Consider the following 19520-nt stretch of genomic DNA (forward strand, 5'->3'; position numbering starts at 1 on the left):
CTTGTCGAACTTCCCATTTCAAAATCATGAGCATTAATATGGAGTTGGTCCCCCCTTTGCCATTATAACACTCTTCTGGGAAGGCTTTCCACTAGATGTTGGAACATTGCTGCTGGGATTGCTTCCATTCAGTCACAAGAGCATTAGTGAGATCGGGCACTGATTTTGGGCAGTAGGCCTGGCTTCCAGTTGGCTTTCCAATTCATCCCAAAGGTGTTTGATGGGGTTGAGGTTAGGGCTCTTGTGCAGGCCAGTCAAGTTCTTCCACATCAATCTTGATAAACCATTTCTGTACCTACCTCGCTTTGTGCACGGGGGCATTGTCAAGCTGAAACAGGAAAGGGGGAAGGCCCACAAACTGTTGCCACATAGTTGGAAGCACATAATCGTCTGAAATGTCATTGTATGCTGTAGCGTTAAGGTTTCCCTTCATTGGCACTAAGGGGCCTAGCCCAAACCATGAAAAACAGCCCTAGACCATTATTCTTCCCCCACAAAACTTTACAGTTGCCGCTATGCATTGGGACAGGTGGCTTTTTCCTGGCATCCACCGAACTCAGATTTGTCCGTCAGACGCGTTTCCACTGCGCCAGTGTCCAATGGCTGCGAGCTTTACACCACTCCAGCCGACGCTTGGCATTGCACATGGTGATTTTAGGCTTGTGTGCTGCTGGACAGCCATGAAAACCCATTTCATGAAGCTCCTAATGAGCAGTTATTGTGCTGACGTTGCTTCCAGAGGCAGTTTGGAACTCATAGTGAGTATTGCAACCGAGGACAGACAAATTTTACCCGCTACAGAACTTGGCAGTCCTGTTCTGTGAGCTTGTGTAGCCTACCACTTCGCAGCTGAGCCATTGTTGCTCCTAGACGTTTCCACTTCACAATAACAGCACTTACAGTTGACCGGGACAGCTCTAGCTCATAGATTTTGGTCAGGTTTCTTCCACCTGTCCTGACATGGTGTAAAATGTTGTGGCTGTTGCCATGCAGACTATAGTTTAATTACTGCTGTGTTGCCTTCCTGCACTGCCTCCTGTTCAACAAAGCAGCTTTAACCACCTCAAGCAGTTGTGAGGCGAGTAGCAGGGCATAAACAAGGCATGGCTAAAGGTGTCCGCATGCTTCCCAGCCGAAACATATATTATGATGACATTTTGCGACGTTTTTGTTTGTTTGGGACTTTTGGGGGGGGGGATTGTTTGGTCACATTTTTTGTCTTGAGGCAAGCTGAAGTCGTTACCCGAAGTCTATGCCCCTTCGTCAGTGATTGGTCAACAATGGGAGTTCTTCAGTAAAGTCTTTGTTGTCATTCACCGTGAGATGACTCATTTTCAGGCAAATTTTTTCATTTAGAAATACTGCACCAAACATCTTAGTTGGATTTAAAATTGCGCGAACAAACAAGAGAGAACTATTGTAAAGTAGACTGTGTCTGTAAAATGTGTATAAGATGTATAATTTGAAGGTAAAAGCAGAAGTGTTTATTAGTTTACTCCAATTGGAGGATCGGCGGTAGGGTTTGCGGGGAATAATAATAAAGGTATATTCTTTTTTTTAAAGTATGTATGTCTATATAGGAATGTGTATGTATTTATGTGTATATGTATGCATGCGTGTATGGATATATATATTTACCAAAAAGATATGGGGGATTGGAAATGATGCAGACAATTACATTGGAAGCAACATTCTTTCCGCAATATTAAGCTGATCCACCCTTAAACAAAAATGTAAAAAAAAATGCATGCCTGCACACTCATTCGATTTGCCCATCACTCGTTCGGCTAGCCACCAACTGAACTGAAGCATGCTGATGCCTTAATGGACCACTAATCTCGTCTATTCTCACTCTGGGGGTGCAGCCTCAGACTCCTAAACACTAAAGCTGATTTCCCATACACGCATACCCCTGTTCACTTTTCCATGGTGCATTTGATATGGTTGACTCCTTCGATGTAACGTCAGCGATACTCTATTTGCTTTAGATGGTTGAATTTACATACAGTGCACTTGGAGTGCTTCCATATTCACTCCAGTTGGATGGGTACTCTCTCACCTTAGCATCTTAAATAAGCATTTCTATTTCTCTGCCCATATGGTAAATGGCAGCTGCTGATGTTTGTCCTTGGCCATGTCCCCTTTCATCATCCTCCTGTTATGCAGGCCAGGTGGGAGTCCTGTTGACAGTCTAAAGTAGGGTCAGCCAATGCCCAGAGGCTTAAGTCAGATCATCACTGCAGGGTGAGGTTTTTAGCCAGCCCGGGGAATTCACAATGTCTTTAGATTTTTCGCAAGACAATTCAAGCATATTGAGGTCAATGATCTGAAGAAGAAATAGAAGCACACACAGACGGTGGAGATCAGTTGCAGTGGAGACTGACTGACAAGGGCCTCCTGACCAACCCTTATACCCCACCCTCATTCTGTCCATCTGCCCTTCTGTTTACCCCAGCTCTCCCTACCTATACTCTTCTTTTCCAGGCTGGCACCAAGTTCTGTCTGTGTGCCCACAGAACAATGCCCCTTACCTCATCCCCCTGTTTAGTTTCACCTCTCTCAGTCCCCCATGTCCTCCTCAGAAACACTGAAGGACTTTTGAAAAAGAGGAGCAGTTGTTGTTGTGCTGGAGGAGATGGAGAAGATATCAGACGCTGCTGTTCAGTTTCTGATCGCCGCTTGTCATCATACATGAATTATGTCTTGATGTCTGTGGGGAGACATATCTCTGTCAGCAAACCTCAGGTGCTCCTAGGCAGCTAATACTGAGACATGGATCATATTTCCACACACACACACAGACCCCACAAACACTCACACACACTCATCCTAATCTGCAAGGAAAACAAACAGTGAATGCACACATGCTCAAGGACATCAGTACCCCTTTAAATAAGTCAGCGATTGGGTCTTATCAGGTACAGCTGCTATCTCTCTCCCAGAGGTTTGAACAGTGGAGGTAAAGTGCATAGCTCTGCAGCTCTGGGTTGATATGTGGAGGCAGAGCAGCAATCTCTTTCCCCATGCTGTGATTTGTGTGAGGATGCTGCTGTAGTCATCTGATATAGCTGATAAAGTGTGACGGTTTGGGGAATTTGTTGAACAGGACTCCAGGGCTCCGCGGGTTTGCTTTGCAATCCCATTAAAATCTTTACAATAACCCAACATGTGCACATTTTTTTTACCCTTTATGGGTACAGCAGATATTTTTATTTATTTATTACTTGTCTTTCCACTCAGAATTTTATGATGCATCTGCATTTTGTTGTATCCAATCTAGTTGTTAAAGGCCCAATGCAGCTGTTTTTTGTCTCAATATCAAATCATTTCCTGGTAACAATTAAGGACCTTACTGTGATTGTTTTCAATTAAAGTAGTCAAAAACAAACAAAAATAGCTTCTTAGCAAAGACCGATTTCTCAAGGACTGTCTGGGCGTGGTCTGAGTGGGAAGGGGAAAACTGAAAACTAGCTAGAGGTTTGGAACTCTCTTTCTTTTTGGTCTCACCTGGCAGGCCAAAGCATCATCCCGCCAAAACAGGCTGCAATGTCATGCAGTCTTTTCAAACAGCTCTTACACTAAAAGGGTATTATTAGGGCTGTGGCGGTCACAAAATTTTGTCAGCCGGTGATTGTCAAGCAGTGATTGTACGTACATATCCCAACCAGAAGCCATGGATTACAGGCAACATCCGCAATGAGCTTAAGGCTAGAGCTGCCGCTTTCAAGGAGCGGGACACTAATCTGGACGCTTATAAGAAATCCCACTATGCCCTCAAACGAACCATCAAACAGGCAAAGCGTCAATACAGGACTAAGATTGATTAATACTACACCGGCTCTGATGCTCGTTGAATGTGGCAGGGCTTGCAAACTATTATGGACTACAAAGGGAAATCCAGCTGCGAGCTTCCCAGTGACTTGAGCCTACCAGACAGGCTAAATGCCTTTTATGCTCGCTTCGAGGCAAGCAACACTGAAGCATGCATGAGAGCACAAGCTGTTCCGGACGACTGTGTAATCACACTCTCTGTAGCCGATGTGAGCAAGACCTTTAAACAGGTCAACATTCAGACATATTACCAGGACGTGTACTCAAAGCATGCGCGGACCAACTGGCAAGTGTCTTCACTGAAATTTTCAACCTCTCCCTGACCGAGTCTGTAATACCTACATGTTTCAAGCAGACCACTATAGTCCCTGTGCCCAAGAGAGTGAAGGTAAACTGCCAAAATGACTACCACATTGTAGCACTCACGTCGGTAGCCATGAAGTGCTTTGAAAGGCTGGTCATGGCTCACATCAACACCATCGTCCCGGAAACCCTAGCCTAGACCCAGTTCAATTCACATACCACCCCAACAGATCTACAAATGACACAATCCCAATCGCATGCCACACTGCGCTTTCCCACCTGAACAAAAGGAACACCTATGTTAGAATGCTGTTCATTGACTATAGCTCAGCGTTCAACACCATAGTGCCCTCAAAGCTCATCACTAAGCTAAGAACCCTGGGACTAAACACCTCCCTCTGCAACTGGATCCTGGACTTCCTGTTCACCCACGACTGTGGCCAAGCACGACTCCAAAACGTTCATTAAGTTTGCTGATGACACAACAGCCTGATCACCGACAATGATGAGACGGCCTATAGGGAAGGAGGTCAACAAGCTGGCAGTGTGGTGCCAGGACAACAACCCCCCCCCCCTCCCCCCTTTGTTTTTACACTGCTCGCTGTTTATTATCTATGCCTAGTCAACTAACCTGTACCCCTGCTTATTGACTCGGTTGACAGTATATAGGCCCGTTATTAATATTTCATTGTAACTATTTTTTTTTAACTTTAGTTTATTTAACTCTATTTTCTTAAAGGGCTTTTAGGTAAGCATTTCAGTCATTTCTACAACCGTTGAGTTCGATGCATGTGTCAAATAAAATTTGATTTGAAATAACTGTCTAGCGCAGGAACCCCTCGACAAAATTCTGCTGAAAAGGAAAAATTCTAAAAAAAAAATTTGAAATATGTCACTTTCACACATTAACAAGTCCAATACAGCAAATGAAAGAAACATCTTGTTAATCTACCCATCGTGTCCGATTTTAAAAATGCTTTACAGCTAAAGCACAATATATGATTATGTTAGGTCATAGCCAAGTTGAATAAACACACAGCCATTTTTCCAGCCAAAGATATTGGTCACAAAAAGCAGAAATATAGATAAAATTAATCACTAACCTTTGATGATCTTCATCAGATGACACTCATAGGACATCATATTACATAATACATGTATGTTTTGTTCGATAATGTGCATATTTATATCCAGAAATCTCAGTTTACATTGGCGCCTTACGTGCAGTAATGTTTTGATTCCAAAACATCCAGTGATTTTGCAGAAATACTCATAATAAAAGATACAAGTGTTATTCACAGAATTAAAGATAGACTTCTCCTTAATGCAACCGCTGTGTCAGATTTCAAAAAAACTTTACGGAAAAAGCATAATCTGAGAACAGCGCTCAGAACCCGAAACAGCCAGAGGAATATCAAAGTTGGAAACAACACCATAAATATTCACTTACCTTTGATGATCTTCATCAGAAGGCGCTCCCAGGAATCCCAGTTCGACAATAAATGACTGATTTGTTCCATAAAGTTCCATCATTTATGTCCAAATAGCCACTTGTTAGCGTGTTCAGCCCAGTAATCCATCTTCATGAGGCGCAGGCACTTCATCCAGACAAAAACTCGAAAAGTTCCTGTACAGTCCTTTAGAAACATGTCAAATGATGTATGGAGTCAATCTTTAGGATGTTTTTAACATAAAACATCAATAATGTTCCAACTGGAGAATTCCTTTGTCTTCAGAAAAGCACTGGAACGAGAGGTAACTCTGCCGGGAGTGCGCGTCATGAGACCAAGGCTCTCTGCCAGACCACTGACTCAGAGGTCTCATGAGCCTCTCCTTTATAGTAGAATGCTCATTCAAGTTTCAAAAGACGGTTGACATCTAGTGGAAGCCATAGGAAGTGCAACTTTATCCATATCTCAATGTGTATTCGGTAGGCCAAGCTTTGAAAAACTACAAACCTCAGATGTCCCACTTCCTGGTTGGATTTATCTCAGGTTTTCACCTGCCATATGAGTTCTGTGAGTACAGACATCATTCAAACAGTTTTAGAAACTTCAGAGTCTTTTCTATCCAATACTACTCTGGGCACGCTATTCATCCAAAAGTGAAAATGCTGCCCCCTATCCCAAAAAGTTTAATATAAGCATATTTTGCTTATCCTGTCTTCCACACATAGCCTACAAGCCACTGATGCAAACCTTTGGAACGTCTACATTTTTAAAAGTTTAATAAATCCATGTAATTTAGCCTACACCTTCACAATAAATCCATTATTTAAATAAACATGATATGAAAAAAATGTATATTTCAGAAGAACAGAATAGCATACTCTTAGTTGTCCTTAGAGTGGAAAGTTTTCAGACCCCTTCACTTTTTCCACATTTTGTTACATTGCAGCCTTGTTCTGAAATAGATTCAATAGTTTTTTCCCCCTCATCAATCTACATATGATGACAAAGCAAAAACAGATTTTTAGAATTTGTCAAATGTATTAAAAAAAATATCACATTTACATTAGTATTCAGACCCTTTACTCAGTACTTTGTTGAAGCACTCGAGTCTTCTTGGGTATGACGCTACAAGCTAGACACACCTGTATTTGGCAAGTTTCTCCAATTCTTCTCTGCAGATCCTCTCAAACTCTGTCAGGTTGGATGGGGAGAGATGCTATTTTCAGATCTCTCCAGAGACATTCGATCGACTTCAAGTCCGTACTCGGGTTGGCCACTCAAGGATAATCAGAGACTTGTCCCAAAGCCACTCCTGCATTGTCTTGGCTGTGTGCTTAGGGTCGTTGTCCTTATGGAAGGTGAACCTTCTCCCCAGTCTGAGGTCCTGAGAGCTCTGGGGCTTTTTCGTCAATGATCTCTCTGTATTTTGCTCCGTTAATCTTTCTCTCGATCCTGACTAGTCTCCCAGTCCCTGCTGCTGAAAAACATCCACATAGCATGATGCTGCCACCACCATGCTTCACCGTAGGGATAGTGCCAGGTTTCATCCAGACGTGACACTTGGCATTCAGGCCAAAGAGTTCAATCTTGGTTTCATCAGACCAGAGAATCTTGTTTCTCATGGTCTGAGAGTCCTTTAGGTACCTTTTGTCGAACTCCAGGCGGGCTGTCATGTGCCTTTTTGCTGAGGGGTGGCTTCAGTCTGGTCACTCTATTATAAAGGCATAATTGGTGGAATGCTGCAGAGATGGTTGTCCTTCTGGATGGTTCTCCCATCTCCACAGAGGAACACTGGAGCTCTGTCAGAGTGAACATCAGGTTCTTGGTCACCTCCCTGACAAAGGCCCTTCTCCCCCAATTGCTCAGTTTGGCGGGGTGGCCAGCTCCGGGAAGAGTCTTGGTGGTTCCGAACCTCTTCCATTTAAGAATGATGGAGTCCACTGTGTTCTTGGGGACCTTCAATGCTGCAGACATTTGTTGGTACCCTTCCCAGATATGTATCTCGACACAATCCTGTCTCGGAGCTCCACGGACTATTCCTTTGACCTCATGGCTTGGTTTTTGCCTTATATAGACAGGTGTGTGCCTTTCCAAATCATGTCCAATCAATTGAATTTACCTCAGGTGGACTTCAATCAAGTTGTAGAAACATCTCAGGATGGTCAATGGAAACAGGATGCACCTGAGCTCAATTTCGAGTCTCACAGCAGAGGTTCTGAATACTTATGTCAATAAGGTATTTCTGTTTTTTTTTATTTTTATGAATTGACAAACATTTATACAAACCTTTCCTTCGTCATTATGAGTATTGTATGTAGCTTGATGAGGGAAATGTTGTATTTAATCCATTTTAGAATAAGGCTGTAACATAACAATGTGGAAAAAGTCAAGTGGTTTAAATACTTTCCGAATGTTATGTCCTGATCTTGTTATACCAAATGGCTGTGGGCTACAGTAGTTCATTTAGCAGACAAGATTTCCATATAATTCTGTGGCATTATTTTATATTTAAGCTGAATTGAAAGAATCTTTTTTCCAAATGATTTGAGGGACTGCGCACTTGCGGCTATTCTGTGTTGAGCAGTTAACAAATAAATATGTACTCCTATCTGCTTAATTTAAAGTTATTAATGTAACTTTAGTTGTTCCTACAAACGATGGGCTATATGTTTTGATTTTCAATACATTGTTAGGCTGCGTGATGCGACTCTAATGATGATTTGATAAAAGTTGATTGAAAGGCATGAGCTCTGCTTTGTTTTTGCGCAGGCTATACACACTTCATCAGTCTCTCATTCACAATCTGACAAGCACTTGATAATGCCTCAACTTCCCGGGAACATCCATTTTGTGTGGCTGTAATGAACCCTAAAAGAAATCCCTGTTTTTTGCGACCAGTGGCCGTTGTGCCCTTGGCCCCGAGTGCTGCGTTGTGCCCTTCTCCCAGAGTGCTGCGCACTCCGAAGCACCTCTCACTCACATGGCTCTCCATCACCTGATCAGGTTATCCTCAGAGGCTACAAGTGAAGACAGACACATCAGGGATGCAACTGCGCGCGTTCTTATCCATTTCTGAGGTGCATGTTGAAGATATTGGAAGAACGGTCCACGTTTACTTTTTGTCAACCAACAAGATGAGTAGGCCTAATGAACAGCACAAGCTTATGTCAATCTACTATCCCCCATAGTACAAAAGTTGACCTATTCTGTGCTATAAATAAATATTCCAAACATAGTCTGGGACAGTTGTGGGATGTGATAGATCTCAAATTAATACAACCACTAGCATAAAAAAATGGTTTTATGTCATGTGGCTGACTCAACAGCTCTGAACGGTTAGCTTAAAATGTTGATGAACTATTAGGCTATTTCTTAACATTATAAGCGCAGGAATGTGCACACGGCAGTAGGCTATAACCTTGAATGTTCCATTAGTGGGAAAACACCATTATCAAAAGTGACCGCAAATGCGATTATGCATGTAATGCTTTTATTATAAAGGTGCTTTTTTTGGTGATAATTATCTTTTCCAAACTTGAAACTCGCCCGCTGTTTATGTATGCCAGTTAGACTTTGCCAAAATACCAGCAACAGTGTGTGAAAACCTTGTGAAGACTTACAGAAAATGTTTGACCTCTGTCATTGCCAACAAAGGGTATTGAGATAAACTTTTGTTATTGACCAAATACTTATTTTCCACCATAATTTGCAAATAAATTCATAAAAAATCCTACAGTGTGATTTTCTGGATTTTTTTTTTTTTTCATTTTGTCTGTCATAGTTGAAGTGTACCTATGATGAAAATTACAGGCCTCTCTCATCTTTTTAAGTGGGACAACTTGCACAATTGGTGGCTGACTAAGTACTTTTTGCCCCACTGTAAGTAATAGGCTAATATTGTCACCTATCAAACTATTCTTGATTTAATCTGTGACCGACCGGCTCGATTCGGTCTTATGTAGCAACATTTGAATTTGTGTTTTTTTCCATTGGATAAAAGTAAAAACTGAGAAAATGGTATATCATATACTACAGTTGAGGAACAATGGGAAAGTAATTCTGCTTTGAAAGTTGATACATTTGTAACCTCACTTTTGAGAAAATGTTCCTTGAATATTTTGGTACACCTACTGGAGAGCTTTTTTTTGTCTACACCTATTCAGCATCGTTCACACCCTTTTAAGCTTTAGCACCACGCTTTAGCATCAGCAGCATCAGAGCTTGGAGAATCCTAATTACCGTGACTAAATGGTCATGTGGAATTTGACTGCCTTCATGACTCGTGACCGCTGGTGTGGCGGTAATACGGTCACCAAAATAGCCTTAGGTATTATAATTTTTACAATTTCAAAGTGTTATTCCGACATTGTGTGGAAATATATATGAAACACAGGAAAATCATGTTTTTGACTGCTCTGGGCCTTTAAGTTTGTCAGCAACATGATCGTTTTTAAAGCTAATAACTGCAATTGTGACTATAAATCCTATTCCTTTTGTCATGTCCTCGTTTGCAGGCCTTGCTCAAAACGCAAAACAAGCTGCGAATGCTGGTCCCCAATTTTACCTTCAACCTCGGCTTCTCTGGAAAGTTCTATCACACAGGTGAGGGCATCACTAAGTGAAAAAACAAAACATACCCTGTACTAGACAGTGTCACTGTAGATTCTGAGTTTGATGGTGTCATTGAGAAACTTTGTACCCATTATTTCCTTCTCTCCCCCTCCTCCCGCCCTCTCTGCTCCCTTTCTCTTCCCTACCCCTCCAGGCACAGACGAGGAGGACCGGGGAGATGACATGCTGCTAAGAAACAGGAAGGAGTTCTGGTGGTTCCCCCACATGTGGAGTCACATGCAGCCCCACCTGTTCCACAACGTCAGCGTGCTGGCTGAGCAAATGAGGCTCAACATGCTGTTTGCCCAGGTGAGTGTGCGTCCATGGACACCAAGCATCATAATCATACTATAGCTCTCTCTGGTAAGATGCCGTGTATACAGTATGCTCATCCTCAGCACATCGTAGTTAGGCATGTAGTTATGGCCTTGTTAATCCAAATGGTGAGTGGTAATTGAATTCCTGGATGCTGGCCGTTGTGGATTTTTCCTTGTGAGCAATTACCTGTCATTTCATATGCACAATGAATGAATATATATATATGATATCTACCATCCAATATCCTTGTGCTTCAGCTTGTATGTTAGAATCTGGGGACTTGGCCATATGCCAAATAAAAGTCCAATAAGGCCCATTCTTAATGTACAGTAACATGGCTCGCAGACATTGGTGCAAAAGATGCCCCCAAGGCTGCCTTATTGATGTAGTGAGAAGCATGCTGCCCCCAAGGCAGCTGTGTGTGTTGATGTAGTGAGTGGCATTGGGAGTCAGGGGCCTGGGCCCAGGGAGCAGACGGTGTCAGCGGGTGTGTGTGTGAGGTGAATACTAGCCAGCAGCAGCGTCCCCTCTCAGTAATCCCTACTGCCAAACAGCTGCCCTTCTGGCTGACAGTGATGGACTGTGTCTCTGAGTGGTCAGGGGGGAGAGAGAGGGTAGTGGGTCCTTCATCATGGCTTAATGAGCATCCAACTTCTTTCGCCAATTAGCTTCACCTGGCCTGTGTGCGACAGTTGCAAAGTTGGTTTGACTTTGTATACTCTGTGGGTCTAGTTAGGGACCGTAAATAAATTACACAATGTAAATGGGACAATAATTTCATGTTGCACATCTTTTAGTTGTTTCATTAAATGCTTTAAATATTTGTGTAGGAATTTCTACAATTTATAGTTGTTTTGAGTGCCATTGCGATATCGAATGTCAAACCAAATTGTACAGTGTTTGTATACATTAATGTTGTGTCAGACAAGTATATATTCTGGGTTCTGTAGGGGTACAACAGTTGAACTAAGCTCATGAGGCTTTTATAAGTCATATTCTTCAAAAATCAATGGGTATCATTAATTTTTAAGTAAAAAAATTATGTAGCAACTGCGGATTCTAGCTTTAAGCATTCCCAGCACTCTGTGTTCTGCCAGCGAGGGGCACAGTGCCACGGTACCACACTATACATTCAGTTTGATGTATTTGTGTTAGTCTATAAAGCTGGGCTCTCAAACTTTGTTCCAGGAGAGCTACCCTCCTGTAGGTTTTCGCTCCAACCCCAGTTGTATATATCCTGATTTAATCTTATCAACCAGCTAATTATTAGAATCAGGTGTGCTAGATTATGGTTGGAATGAAAACCTACAGGACGGTAGCTCTCCAGGAACATGGTTGGAGATCCCTGCTCTAAAGAATTTAAGCTCCTGCTGAGCTTCCTGACTGTTGCCTTTTTTACAGTGTAGTGATTTGTAGATCAAGCAGGGCTATGTTGCCCTCCAGTGGAGAAGTTGCACATTATTTTTTCTGCTGCGTGTTTGTTTTGATGCAAACTGTGACTCATTCATGATCATTAAAATGGCAATTTCATCACGTTTGTTATTGCAATTTGTTCTGGGTGTCCCTCCTGTCCCTAGACACTTCTGACATCCATCTTTCTCTCTCTCATATCTATCCCCACCCCCCTCTTCCCCTCCAGGAGCATGGGATTCCTACAGACATGGGATATGCTGTGGCCCCCCACCACTCGGGGGTCTACCCTGTCCACAGCCAGCTGTACGAGGCCTGGAAGTCAGTGTGGGGCATCAAGGTGACCAGCACAGAGGAGTATCCTCACCTCAGACCAGCCCGCTACCGCAGGGGCTTCATCCACAATGGCATCCAGGTCAGTCATGGCAGTCAATCAGTTTATTGAAGGAGAAGTTGACCCAAAATCACACATTTCCCAAATGATTCCATACCTTGAAATTAGTTTGGTTGAGTTTGCCTTCTCCCGCTCTCTCCCTGCAGTCTAGAACTGGAATGAGTCTCGTGACGTATCTTTGTGCACTGCTAACTCTGCTATGTTGTCAGTCAACAAGCCATTGAGAAAATTCTTTGTTTTAATGAAAGCGTATAGCCGAATGAGCTGTTTTTAGCAAAAGTACCATTGCTTTTGAGACAGGAAATTTGTACTTTTCCACCTAAAATGATTAAGATTATTTTAGATAATTATTTTATGTGGCCGACTGAAACAACAGCGGAGATGGGCAACAACTGTGCATGTGCACTCTCATGGGGCAAACTCTGTGACATATACAGTACCGTTCAAAAGTTTGGGCTCACTTAGAAATGTCCTTGTTTTTGTCCATTAAGATACCATAAAATTGATCAGAAATACAGTGTGGACATTGTTAATGTTGTAAATGACTATTGTAGCTGGAAATGGCAGATTTATTTTATGGAATATCTACATAGGCATACAGAGGCCCATTTTCAGCAACCATCACTCTTGTCTTCCAATGCCACGTTGTGTTAACTTTGTTCTAAAACTCATCAGTCTATTCTTGTTCTGAGAAATGAAGGCTATTCCATGTGAGAAATTACCAAGAAACTGAAGATCTCGTACCACGCTGTGTACTACTCCCTTCACAGAACAGTGCAAACTGGCTCTGAGCAAGAGGACAAGTACATTAGAGAAACAGATGCCTCACAAGTCCTCAACTGGCAGCTTCATTAAATAGTACACACAAAACACCAGTCTCAACGTCAACAGTGAAGAGGCGACTCCGGGATGCTGGCCTACTGGATATTTTCACACATTTTCCCAATGTCTGATGTTGGCTAGCCATAGCTTATTTGCATGACAAAATGTCAGGCAACTGTATAGCCTTGTGTGGAATACCTGGAAATATCACATTAACAAAAGTATTCAGACCCTCTACTCAGTACTTTGTTGAAGCACCTTTGGCAGCAATTACAGCCTTGAGTCTTCTTCGGGATGACGCTACAAGCTTGGCACACCTGTATTTGGGGAGTTTCTCCCATTCTTCTCTGCAGATCTTCTCAAGCGCTGTCGGGTTAGATGGTGAGCGTCACTGCACAGCTTTTTTCAGTTCTCTCCAGAGATGTTCGATTGGGTTCAAGTCCGGGCTCTGGTTGGGCCACTCAAGGACATTCAGAGACCTGTCCCGAAGCCACTCCTGCGTTGTCTTGTCTGTGTGCAGTGTTTGGAAGGTGAATCTTCACCCCAGTCTGAGATCCTGAGCACTCTGGAGCAGGTTTTCATCAAGGATCTTTCTGTACTTTGCTCTGTTCATCTTTCCCTCGATCCTGACTGGTCTCCCAGTCCCTGCTGCAGAAAAACATGCTGCCACCATCATGCTTCACCGTAGGGAGGGTGCCAAGTTTTCTCCACATGTGACATGGCATTCAGGCCAAAGAGTTCAGTATTGGTTTCATTTGATCAGAGAATCTTGTTTCTCATGGTCTGACAATCCTTTAGGTGCTTTCTGGCAAACTCCAAGCAGGCTGTCATGTGCCTTTTACTGAGGAGTGGCTTCCGTCTGGCCACTCTACCATAAAAACATCATTGATGGAGTGCAGCAGAGATGGTTGTCCTTCTGGAAAGGTTCTACCTTCTCCTCAGAGGAATTCTGGAGCTCTGTCAGAGTGACCATCGGGTTCTTGGTCACCTCCCTGACCAAGGCACTTCTCCCCCGATTGCTCAGTTTGGCCAGGCGGCCAGCTCTAGGAAGAGTCTTGGTTGTTCCAAACTTCTTCTGTTTAAGAATGATGGAGGCCACTGTGTTCTTGGGGACCTTCAATGCTGCAGACATTTTTTGGTACCCTTAACCAGATTTGTGCCTCAACACAATCTTGTCTCTGAGCTCTACGGACAATTCCTTTGACCTCATGGCTTGGATTTTGCTCTGACCTGCACTGTCAGCTGTGGGACCTTTATATAGACAGGTGTGTGCCTTTCCAAATGATGTCCAAGCAATTGAATTTACCACAGGTGGACTCCAATCAGGTTGAAAAACATCTCAAGGACGATCAATGGATACAGGATGCACTTGAGCTCAATTCCGAGTCTCATAGCAAAGGGTCTGAATACTTCCTTTTTTTCTCTTCTTTTTTAATTAGCAAAAATGTCTAAACATGTTTTCGCTTTGTCATTATTGGGTATTGTGTGTACATTGACGAGGAAAAAAAATATTGAATAAATTTTAGAGTAAGACTAATGTAACAACATGTGGAAAAAGGGAAGGGGTCTGAATACTTTCTGAACAACTGGCACAAGTATTTGAAGAACTTGAATGAGTGGATAAACCCAATTGACTTTACGTATTTTTATTTTAATATGTATCACACACGTACATCACACTTTTGAAGAAATTATGTCTAGCAAAAAGTTACGCTAGGGGGGGTGAGGGGGAAAAAACCATGCTTGGTATTACATCTTTTGTGACAAATATATTATATAAACAACAATAGTTGCTTTATTGGTCCATTTGCATGGATAGTCTTTATTTATGCAGTTCACAGTACCTAACTTGACACAAAACACACATCACAGGCTGAGAGCAGTACATACCTGTAACTTTGACAATTCACAAGGATATTTAACTCTGATGGCATTTACCACACAGCATGGGAGAGGAATCCGGACTTCTGGAGCCAGTGTCTCATCGCAGAAGACCCACTCAAAAAGGATGTTGTATGAGACTAGTCTGAACTGTATCGAATTACAATTATAGATCGAAGGGCAAAGTGGATTTGAGAATCTGGAGCAGCAGCCACGCACTTATAACATAACACTTTTTTACAATACGTTCTTAGATTTAGCTGTTATTTCAAGTTCAATGTGTAGGCCTGTGTTTCCTATATCCTACTCAAATAAAAGATGCCAAAACATTGTGATAATGTGTGTTTGGCTAATGTAAAAACATAAACCCACAACGGTCCAGCTCATAGAGGTTTCTGATAAGTGATTATTCAATAAAGTAAAGTTCAGCTACTTACGCGTTGGATAACTGTCCATTTGACCCAACTGGAACTGGGTTGTGTCTCCAATTTCTTTTTGGGATATGGAAAAAAATTCCAGGACACCAGAGTTGATGTGAGCAGCAAAATCCCATTTGTCACGAAAGGAAACTAGCTGCTCTTCATCATCAATAAGTTGGTAATTTAATCAAATTCTCTGCAGCATACTCATTCTTCATGAGTCTGCATTGGCGCACAGTTACCACAACTACACCACCAATCTGTGTTCATCCTAGGGATCGCCTGGAGCTGTGGTCCTGATGCTGTGGCTAGAGCCAGGCCAGCCATCTGAAGCAGTATTCGGGCTCAAATAAATATGGTTTGGCAACACCATCAGCGCCCCTACAGTAGTTTTCTTCAGACATCTGTAGGTTGATGTTTACTTCATATAACTAATCTCTAACGCTAGGCTTCTGTCTTCACTTCTCCCCCAAATAAATGTATTCAAAAATTAAGTAAGAGAGCTAGAGAGGGAGAGCTAACAAGCTAGCTAGCTAATTTGAGTATCATGTAGTGAGTAGCCTAAATCTATCGATGTTGCATTGAGCTGGGTGAATGGAAAATTAATGAGCAATCCAATATACTGTAATAGAAATAAGGCCATGCTCATAAATAAATCATCGTTCTCCCTCATTTTAAATGGCATCGACCGCCACGGTTCCATGGGTATTAGTCTGCCATCTAACATCAACAGTAAGATATGTAGCCTATAGAGCCCCACAGTGTAGGTGTCATAATACCCATAAAACCTAGTTGTCAAACACGAAAATGGTTCCAATCGTTTTTTCACCATTCATTTTTCCCATATGGGATTTTAGAACCCCTTCCAAAAAGGTCTCTGTGGGCTTTCCCTGGTGTGACGTTTAGATAACTGTGTAAATCTCTCTCGGACAAGGTGACTTTCTTTGATCAATATATTCGTCACTATTCGCCCTCCGATTCGAAAATGCTAATTAGCATCAAATTAGACATCATGGTGTAAAGGACGTTCAGTTGAAGCCGGAAGTGTACATTCTAGAGGTCGACCGATTTATGATTTTTCAACACCGATACTGATTATTGGAGGACCAAAAAATCCGATGCCGATTTAATCGGCCGATTTTAAAATAAAAAATACATGTATTTGTAATAATGACAATTACAACAACACTGAATGAACACTTATTTGAACTTAATATAATACATCAATAAAATCAATTTAGCCTCATATAAATAATGAAACATGTTCAATTTGGTTTAAATAATGCAAAAACAAAGTGTTGGAGAAGAAAGTAAAAGGGAAATATGTGCTATGTAAGAAAGCTAACGTTTCAGTTCCTTGCTCAGAACATGAGAACATATGAAAGCTGGTGGTTCCTTTTAACATGAGTCTTCAATATTCCCAGGTAAGAAGTTTTAGGTTGTAGTTATAATTGGACTATTTCCCTCTATATCATTTGTATTTCATTAACCTTTGACTATTGGATGTTCTTATAGGCACTTTAGTATTGCCAGTGTAACAGTATAGCCTCCGTCCCTCTCCTCGCTCCTCCCTGGGCTCGAACCAGCAACACAACGACAACAGCCACCACATCAAAGCAGCGTTACCCATGCAGAGCAAGGGAAACAACCACCCCAAGGCTCAGAGCGAGTGAAGTTTGAAACGCTATTAGCGCGCGTTAACTAGCCAGCCATTTCACTTCGGTCACACCAGCCTCATCTCGGGAGTTGATAGGTTTGAAGTCATAAACAGCGCAATGCTTGACGCACAACGAATAGCTGCTGGAAAAACACATAAAAGTGTTGTTTGAATGAATGTTTACACGCCTGCTTCTGCCTACCACCGCTCAGTCAGATACTTAGATACTTGTATGCTTGTATGCGCAGTCAGATTATATGCAACGCAGGACACGCTAGATAATATTAGTAATATCAACCATGTGTAGTTAACTTGTGATTATGATTGATTGTTTTTTAGAAGATAAGTTTAATGCTAGCTAGCAACTTACCTTGGCTTCCTGCATTTGCGTAACAGGCAGTCAGTCTCCTTGTGGAGTGCAACAAGAGAGAGGCAGGTCGTTATTGCGTTGGACTAGTTAACTGTAAGGTTGCAAGATTGGATCCCCCGAGCTGACAAGGTGAAAATCTGTCTTTCTGCCCCTGAATGAGGCAGTTAACCCACCGTTCCTAGGCCGTCATTGAGAATAAGAATGTGTTCTTAATTGACTTGCCCAGTTAAATAAAGATTCAATAAAGGTGTAAAAAAATATATAATAATAATAATAATAATAATAACTTAAAAAATCGGCGCCTAAATATACCAATTTCCGAGTGTCCTAATTAATCGCCCATTCCGATTAATCGGTCGACCTCTAGTACATACACCTTAGACAAACATATTTAAGCTCAGATTTTCACAATTCCTGACATTTAATCCTAGTAAAAATTCCCTGTCTTAGGTCCGTTAGGATCACCACTTTATTTTAAGAATGTGAAATGTCAGAATAATAGTAGTGATTTATATCAGCTTTTATTTCTTTCATCACATTCCCAGTGTGTCAGAAATGTACATACACTCAATTACTATTTGGTAGCATTGCCTTTAAATTGTTTAACTTGGGTCAAACGTTTCTAGTAGCCTTCCACAAGCTTCCCACAGTAAGTTGGGTGAATTTTGGCCCATTTATCCTGACAGAGCTGGTGTAACTGAGTCAGGTTTCTAGGCCTCCTTGCTCGCACATGCTTTTTCATTTCTGCCCACAAATTTTCTATAGGATTGAGGTCGGGGCTTTGTGATGGCCACTCCAATACCTTGACTTTGTTGTCCTTAAGCCATTTTGCCACAACTTTGGAAGTACGGTTGGGGTCATTGTCAATTTGGACGACCCATTTGCGACCAAGCTTTAACTTCCTGACTGATGTCTTGTGATTTTGCTTGAATATATCCACATAATATTCCTACCTCAGGATGCCATCTATTTTGTGAAGTGCACCAGTCCCTCATGCAGCAAAGCACCCCCACAACATGATGCTGCCACCCCCGCGCTTCACGGTTGGGATGGTGTTCTTCGGCTTGCAAGCCTCCCCCTTTTTCCTACAAATATAACGACGGTCATTATGGCCAAACTGTTCTATATTTGTTTCATCAGACCAGAGGACATTTCTCCAAAAAGTACGATCTTTGTCCCCATGTGCAGTTGCAAACCATAGTCTGGCTTTTTTATGACGGTTTTGGAGCAGTGGCTTCTTCCTTGCTGAGTGGCCTTTCAGGTTATGTTGATATAGATACGTATCTTCACAAGGTCCTTTGCTGCTGTTCTGGGTTTGATTTGCACTTTTCACACCAAAGTATGTTCATCTCTAGGAGACAGGACACGTCTCCTTCCTGAGCGGTATGATGGCTGCGTGGTCCCACGGTGTTTATACCTGCGTGCTATTGTTTGTATAGATGAACATGGTACTTTCAGGCGTTTGGAAAATGCTTCCAAGGATGAACCAGACTTGTGATGGTCTACAATTTGTTTTCTGAGGTCTTGACTGATTTTTTGTTGTTGTTGAGTTTGAAGGTAGGCCTTGAAGTACATCCACAGGTACACCTCCAATTGACTCAAATTATGCTAATTAGCCTATCAGAAGCTTCTAAATGCCATGACATCAATTTCTGGAATTTTCCAAGCTGTTTAAAGGCACAGTCAACTTAGTTTATGTAAACTTCTGACCCACTGGAATTGTGATACAGTGAATTTATAAGTGAAATAATCTGTCTGTAAACAATTGTTGGAAAAATTACTTGCACAAAGTAGATGTCCTAACTGACTTGCCAAAACTATAGTTTGTTAACAATACATTTGTAGAGTGGTTGAAAAAACTGTTGTCTCCAAACTAAGTGTATTTAAACTTTTGACTTCAACTGTAAGTAAAAATACTTTAAAGTACTATTTAAGGTTGTTAATGAAAATAATGTACTTTTGACTCTATACATTTTCCCTGACACCCTAAAGTACTTACATTTTTTTACATTTTGAATGCTTAGCAGGACAGGAAAATTCACACACTTATCAA

General features: G+C 41.9%; 1 protein-coding gene across 4 annotated transcripts in view; it reads left to right on the forward strand.

Moving 5' to 3' along the window:
* Positions 1 to 19520, forward strand: part of LOC139381195 (bifunctional heparan sulfate N-deacetylase/N-sulfotransferase 2-like) — a 200533-nt gene that overhangs the window by 170036 nt on the left and 10977 nt on the right. For all 4 annotated transcript variants that reach the window (XM_071124623.1, XM_071124624.1, XM_071124625.1 and 1 more), the window contains 3 exons: positions 10100 to 10187; positions 10351 to 10505; positions 12154 to 12339. In XM_071124623.1, the coding sequence (XP_070980724.1) occupies positions 10100 to 10187; positions 10351 to 10505; positions 12154 to 12339 (429 nt within the window). The remainder of the gene's footprint in view (positions 1 to 10099; positions 10188 to 10350; positions 10506 to 12153; positions 12340 to 19520) is intronic.

This window comes from Oncorhynchus clarkii, chromosome 23, assembly GCF_045791955.1.
Source record: "Oncorhynchus clarkii lewisi isolate Uvic-CL-2024 chromosome 23, UVic_Ocla_1.0, whole genome shotgun sequence".
In the NCBI taxonomy this organism is placed as follows: Eukaryota; Metazoa; Chordata; class Actinopteri; order Salmoniformes; family Salmonidae; genus Oncorhynchus; species Oncorhynchus clarkii.